This window comes from Penaeus chinensis, chromosome 9, assembly GCF_019202785.1.
Source record: "Penaeus chinensis breed Huanghai No. 1 chromosome 9, ASM1920278v2, whole genome shotgun sequence".
Lineage (NCBI taxonomy): Eukaryota > Metazoa > Arthropoda > Malacostraca > Decapoda > Penaeidae > Penaeus > Penaeus chinensis.
Window position 1 is genome coordinate 37,492,136 of NC_061827.1, and position 7,500 is coordinate 37,499,635.

Genomic DNA, 7,500 nt, shown 5'->3' on the forward strand with positions numbered 1-7,500 from the left:
GAATAGTCTATGTTGGTTATAATGAAATAATGACTTTGTAGAGATTAAGTATTTGTTCAATTTTGCCCCGATTGTTGCATATAATGCTCTTCCATATCAAACTTCATGAAAATAGGTCTAAAAACAAAATGTTGGAAAATGTCTAGGGTAGTCTATATTACCTTTTAAAACTAGCTGTAAAAAGCACCGAGATTCGAAAGGACATTAAGGTGCTAAAGTGGTTATTTATGAAAGGTTTATTTAATTCCAATAAATGAAACTCTGGCATTCTTGTGGTTTAATATACTCTTTTATATATATATATCTTGTCCTTGTGATAAAAAAATGCATGTATGAAACAAAATATTTATTTAAATGTAGCAGTCTTTTACAAGAGATGGTGATCAGGCATAATGGACAAAGATAGTGTTTTTGCCCTAATATAAATGTCAAGTTAGAGAAAGAACATTTTAAAAATATCTTCAAATATGCATCATTTAAATTAGTTATCTGTTAGAAATTCATATAAAATTAAATTACAATCTCTGAGGTGCTAAATATTAAGCTATAACATTTTTTTTCTCTGGGATCATTAAGTACTGGCATTGACAGTTACATAACTGCAAATATCCAAGTTAGACTTTGTGGGGTAGAGGTCCAAGATATCACAGCAATATTTACTCATGAGGACATAAATTAACTATCAACAATTTGTTATACTCCCATACCCTTGTCTTTCATCATCAAATAAAGCTGCATGATTCGCCAATTTTAAGCCACTGCTTAGTTTTTCAATAATGAATAAGAGTTTAAGAGTTCATCCAGTGATATTTCAATACTTCAACTCCTATGCTTATCACTGGATTATCTGAAAAATTAAAAGGCATTGGGAATAAAGGCATGAGCCATAGCAAGAATGGGGGCCCCAGTTGGAATCCCGGGGAAAGGTCCGGAAGAGCCTGCAATATCCAGATGTGAGTACTTGAGGGGCTTGCTGCTTTCCTTCCCATGCTGAAAGTGTAAGTTCTTTAATTAGTCTACAGTGATAAGGAAAAAGGTACGTGTCTTGCTTGTCTACTTGAATTAGGCAATAATTCACCCACTCATGATCAAAATAGACTAGGTTTGCCTTCTCACCATTAGATATCAAAATGTTTCAAACACACAGGGGAAGATGAAACCTAAGCCATGTGTAAATGTCTTGGGGGTAAGGTCTTTTTCAACTATAATACTAACTATTCTATTTAACCCATTGGATCCAGTTGCATTATGGTAATAATATTACCAAAAATCTGGGCATTAGCCTTACATGAGCGGCCTCTCTGCTGGGTGGCTGCTTGTAGGCCAGGTGCATGCAAACACGTGTGTGCAGTGACAAGACTATGCGTCCTATTCACAAAGTTAATTACTTATTTTACGGATAAGCATTTTTAGCTTTATGCATTTTCCAATGTCCATATTTGCCATTTGATTTGAATTAACCAGATGGTAATATTTTTTTTTCTTTGAACAGACTCCAATCTCTAGGTAGTCTACAACTAGGTGCAAGAAAAATAAAACTATGCAACACGTCTTGTCTTGTCTTGTCTTGTCCTGTCCTGTCCTGTCCTGTCCTGTCCTGTCCTGTCTTGTCCTGTCTTGTCCTGTCTTGTCCTGTCTTGTCCTGTCTTGTCCTGTCTTGTCCTGTCTTGTCCTGTCTTGTCATCTTTTTTCTTTTTTTATGTAATATTAAATTTTCTGTAAAGCAACCTGCATCACAGACATTTCATTCCATGCTCATACATCAATGGGAATAATGCAAATTCACCAAAGGAGTAAAATAAACCTCCCAATAGGTTTGTGCACTTGTAACAAGTCTATTCCATCACCCTGGCCTTCAGCCACAATGCTCACATCACATGTATATTCACATCACCAGGTCTACAGCTAGATTTTCCTGTGACAGCTTGTTTATACCACCTGCCCCTCAACCCAGATTTTTTCATAGCATGATGGTCACGTCACCTAGATCCAACGGGTTAATATATATAACTTTGTATTTACTTCACTTTCATTAAATATGCACTGATAATAAGTCCAATTAATTCTTCAATTGACATTTTGGTAACTAATCTGAAGTAGACTTAAAAAAAAGTACTAAAGCTAACTGAAAAGGACCTTAATTGAAAAACGGCTGCATGAAAAGACAAACCTTATCCAATCCTGAAGACATAACAAGGAAGGCTGAGGGGGTCTGGTGGCCACGTGGAGTGCGCGAAGAAGGGGCATTGTTACATTGCAAGACATCCTCATATTCACTCTTGCCACAATGGAAATCAAAGTCTTCTCGCCTCATTGAAGAAATCTGAATGGATAAGTTATTCAATTTGGTGATAATAAACTATATATAAAAAATATTTTTTGCCAGTTTCATGGTTAACAATTAATGTTGTGGGCAAATGTTACAAATTATGAAAATCAACTTTACAGTCTCCCTTCCTCTGATTCTTTCATGATCAAACCACTGGCATTTACCTCAAATGGGTCAGCAACCTCTTCCCCAGATGCCTGCAACTTCTGAGACAGACCAGCCAGCCTTGCCGAGCCATTATCAATTATGGCCGTATATGCTTCACCATATGCAAGGACACAGTGACCCGTCAGTGTTGCAATTGTCATGAGATATGGATTTACCTGAAATGAAAAAAATTAGAATTTCTCCTCGTGAAAATAGAATTACTCTTTTACATTTTCATTAGTATATTTAATGCTCGTGTACTTTGTCTAAACTCTTGATATTTCTTTACCTCATTGACTGCCATTTCCTTCATATGGCACAAGACATCTGCCATGGCCATTCGTCCTTCTGCATCTGTGTTTCCAACTCTTACTCTCACCCCAGCACGAGAGGTTATTATCTCATCTGCAACATAGCACTCTGAACCCACACTGTTGCGTACCATTGCCATAGTGCCAATAACCTGGAAGCAAGTTCTTAAATTACATCCATATACTTGAGTAAAAAAGTTACAGCAATACAGAGAACTCCACTGCTAAACTGAAGCTTGAAACATGTATATTTATTCAGCATTATCTCAATATCATCCTCATAAAAGATAAAAACATTGGTGCACCCATAGATAAACATATATAGTGGCAATCACCTTAATATTGGCAGGCTGCAGTTTTGCAAGGATCTGCATGAAACCAGCCACAGCTGCTGACCCACATTTATCTCTGTGCATGCCAGCCATCACACCGCCAGCCTTGATGTCAGCTCCGCCAGTGTCATAGGTCACACCCTTGCCCACCAACATTAGGGTCTGTTCAATTGGCCCAGCACCCTCATAAGTTAGGTAGATAATGCGACCCTGGTGACGTGGCACACCTGCAATGATGGCAAGCTTGTGTTAAAAACTGCACCCTCTATGTGTATGGTATATTTATTGTTATTGGTTATTACTATCCCTTTTGTGGCACTATTATTGTTTATTACCAATACTACTGGTACTAAAAACATGTAGTTAAAGGAACTGCCCCCTCAGATCTCTAGAATATATACTAACTACCTCAAACTGCAACCCCCCCCCCCCAAAAAAAAAAAAAAAAATACAAATTACAACACTTTTAAATAAAAAATTTAATTGTTTCTGACCTTTGGCACACCTGTTGACAGCAGAAAACAGAGGATACTCCTTGACAAGTTTAGCATCATCAGAAACTACATCGACTTTCACCTTTGTACCCTCGAACACTTTTCGCACATACTCCTCCACACGTGGGGGAGCCATGCGCTCTGGGTCAGAACCTCCAACATCACGAGCAACAGACCTATAATAAAAATAACAATTAGATATGTGAAAAGTATATAAAGGAAAGGGGGGGGGGGGGGGGGGGGGGGGGGAAGTCTCTAAGTAATATGTCTATTAATAAAAATTAAATACATTTGCTCCTTTGAACAAGACAAGTAATCAAAGCTATTAAACAAGGAAGAATGAGATTGACAGATAATAAATAAAATTAAATATTTTTTGAAACAAATACATTAACTGCATACAGGCCATACACCACATGGAAACAAAAAACCTTATGCAGCTTAATTCACTCCCTTATTCTTTGTTCTATTAGCTTTAGAGACACTAACCTGCCACTCTCCAGGGCAAGAGCCAGCTGAACGATCTTGTCGCTGCCAAGAAATCCAAGACTCTGAATCTTGGTGATTTTCTCTGGTACATCTTCTCGAATCTTAAAACATAGAATTTGTAATTTGCTTTTGCACCATCACTATATACAACAAACTAGGAAAAGAAGTCAAAACAAAAAAAACTAACAAATCATGTTCAAATATTACACATGTTTAATAAGCAATTCTTTCACTTACAAGAAAAACACACTTCGTCTAGATAAAAGCAAGAGACAGTCCTGATTCCGTTACCTTACCTCAAGGGGTACATAAAGGGCATGAAGTGCTCCAAGCAAGGTCACAAGATCAGCATGCTTGAAGCTCTGATCAGGGGCTCGGATGAGGAGTGGACGCTTGACCCCGACTTTGATTGCTCTGTTCAGGGAAGGCGTGTTCGGGAATTAATAAATTGTATAAAGCAAGAATTCAATTCACAGGATGATATACATGCAAGGACAGGAAGAGGAACATGTATACACATTTAATATTTTGGATGATCTTTTGATATGACTTTGTTCAAATACAATTTTGAACAATAGGTAAATTAAGATATTTACTTTAATTATCTAATGGCAAAACAAAGATATCCGCAAAACTAACATTCTAATTCAAACATGTTAGAAGTCACCTTGATTTATCTACTGATAACTGATCATATCTCAAGATGTGTTCTCCAAAATTAAGTCTCATATCAGAAGCTTCTGTAATCTTTCTGACAAGCCAATATTCTCATGTGACTAATAAAGGTATACTTACACTTTAAGATATCATGTAATACACATATAGGGAAACATATTAATCTAAGAACTCTAACATTTAAATTCCTGCCTCTGAATAACCTATCTGCTTTTCACAAATTACAAACTGGCATACTTCTGAAACCATGTGATATACAAAAAAAGAAACAAGGTGTATGGAAGTTGTGAATGCTTTATATAAATTATCATAAAGAGTAACACCATCAATTACTCAAGCCATTCAAATTATAAATTATTCTAGTTTCTGATAACTTCACTTGATCCCATTAAAAACTTAATGATAAGCTATAAAATACAACAAACAAATCAGGATTAGTGACAACACTCAACAATAAACTTGTTATAAGCCTTTATATCTAAGCTATGTATTTCAGGCTTTAACTGTCCATCATCTGAATTATAAAGTACATGCCACATTCATCCCCAGAAATAGAAAATAACTTTAGAGCTATTATGTCATGTAGATAGAAATATGATGCTATAAAAAAATGATAAAGAATTCCATTCAAAAACTTTAGACCTTACCTCTTGATGCCAGATGCTGCAGCATCTGCAAATCTACGGACATCATCATAATCACGGTTAAGAGGTCCAGTTGGTGCAAAGATTAAGCGGCCGGCTGGAAGGTTCACCTTTACACAAGCACCATCTTTCTCTACTGATGAGTCTGTAAAATAAGTTCTTTACAACATGGATGTCAGATACCATTGTATTCATAAGTCATTTTGTACACTTAGAAAAAACAGGGGAAAAAAAAAATTATTGTTACTAATACATACCAAACTCTGCCTGAGATTTCAGTGCAGCTGCCAGGGGCTCAAATCCTGATCCAAGTTTGCTTAGTGCATCTGTCACCAAAACAATGCCATCATAGTCTTCAGATGACAGAGATCTTTCAGCTTTGATTTCACAGGGGATTCTGTAACAGAACAGTAAATCAAAACCAATTCAAATGAAAATTATGTGAGAGACACTGTTCAATTCCACAAAGCATTCAGGAGAAAATCTTCTGTTATACCTCTTGCTTGCCATACTGGTGTTTGTTCTGTCACCTTTTTCTGTTATGTCACCTTCTCTAACAAGACAGCAGAGAACCTGCACAAGACAACGCCTCCCACTTATCTGATGCTGAGTTGCCAACTAGTTTGCAGAGGATTATCAACTTCCTATTTCTTATTTATTCTGCTCAATAGTACCCACTATCCTATGATTATAATTACTCTATCTTTGTAGGGCTGCATACATATTCTCAAGAAAGTTATTTTGAAATATACAGTAATGAAGTTAAGTATCAATTTCCAAAACCTAAAACATGTGCTATCTAATATGTTATCTCTCTCTCTCTCTCTCTCTCTCTCTCTCTCTCTCTCTCTCTCTCTCTCTCTCTCTCTCTCTCTCTCTCTCTCTCTCTCTCTATATATATATATATATATATATATATATATATATATATATATATATATTAATATATATATATATATATATATTTTTTTTTTTTTTTTTTTTTTTTTTTTTTTAATAATATATATATACATATATTTCATTTTTGACTCAAGCAAGCTTTCAATATTCAATCTGTTCAAAGGCAAGGGCAGCCAAGACTCACTACACATCCTCTAAATTCTCCAAACTAGGCAGCAGAAACAACATACAACAACCAAATGATACGGATATAAGCTAATGACGAAATACATGAGTGTCAAATTAACACTGAAGTCATCATATTACACTAAATGCAAACACCATACTACTACTATTGTTTCCATGTTCACCAGAATCTCTGCTCTGATTTGTGACCTTTTTATCTCATGAACAAGGTTCTCCACTTGTCACAGATAAGACAAGGTTAAACCACTAATGATAAGCATCAGCTGATACAATCTGTGAAGATACAAGCATAACAATAGATACTTGTCATGGTATTATTAAGTCTGATCACTTCTCTCTACATTTCATGTTAAGACTTAGCCAGTTTGAAGGTTAGTGAACCAGGACCAATTCTTCCAGTTCTGGGCAAATCCAGGCCAGAATCAGAAAACAGGCTAACATGACTAAACCAGTTTCTAAAAAAAATAACAGTACTCCCCCTTCTCCCTCCCCTTCTCCCTCCCCTTCTCCCTCCCCTTCTCCCTCCCCTTCTCCCTCCCCTTCTCCCTCCCCTTCTCCCTCCCCTTCTCCCTCCCCTTCTCCCTCCCCTTCTCCCTCCCCTTCTCCCTCCCCTTCTCCCTCCCCTTCTCCCTCCCCTTCTCCCTCCCCTTCTCCCTCCCCTTCTCCCTCCCCTTCTCCCTCTCCCAATCCCTCTCCCAATCCCTCTCCCAATCCCTCTCCCAATCCCTCTCCCAATCCCTCTCCCAATCCCTCTCCCAATCCCTCTCCCAATCCCTCTCCCAATCCCTCTCCCAATCCCTCCCCTTCTCCCTCTCCCAATCCCTCCTCTCCTCTCCCTATGTATTCCCCCTCCCTCCCTCCCTCTCTCCCTCCCCCCCTCCCTCCAAATCCCTCTTCCTATCACCCTCACTGTGTTCATCACCCTGACTCTCCCTATCCCCATCTCTCTTCACCTCTCCCCCTTTCCCTTCCTCTTCCAATCTCTATCCTCCT

General features: G+C 37.7%; 1 protein-coding gene across 2 annotated transcripts in view; it reads right to left on the bottom strand.

Moving 5' to 3' along the window:
* Nucleotides 1–333: 333 nt before the first annotated feature.
* The window catches only part of LOC125029223 (putative aminopeptidase W07G4.4), an 8,602-nt gene continuing 1,435 nt past the window's right edge, over nt 334–7,500 (bottom strand). Inside the window, exons 1-11 of one of the 2 annotated variants that reach the window (XM_047619109.1) lie at nt 5,918–6,077; nt 5,679–5,818; nt 5,425–5,566; nt 4,399–4,516; nt 4,103–4,203; nt 3,614–3,789; nt 3,123–3,346; nt 2,766–2,939; nt 2,494–2,652; nt 2,171–2,323; nt 334–990 (exon numbers count right to left, since the gene is read on the bottom strand). In XM_047619109.1, coding sequence (XP_047475065.1) covers nt 856–990; nt 2,171–2,323; nt 2,494–2,652; nt 2,766–2,939; nt 3,123–3,346; nt 3,614–3,789; nt 4,103–4,203; nt 4,399–4,516; nt 5,425–5,566; nt 5,679–5,818; nt 5,918–5,931 — 1,536 coding nt within the window. In that variant the 5' untranslated portion in view covers nt 5,932–6,077 and the 3' untranslated portion in view covers nt 334–855. Of the gene's footprint in view, nt 991–2,170; nt 2,324–2,493; nt 2,653–2,765; nt 2,940–3,122; nt 3,347–3,613; nt 3,790–4,102; nt 4,204–4,398; nt 4,517–5,424; nt 5,567–5,678; nt 5,819–5,917; nt 6,078–7,500 lie in introns of those variants that run through there. The other variant, XM_047619110.1, reaches the window with a different exon arrangement.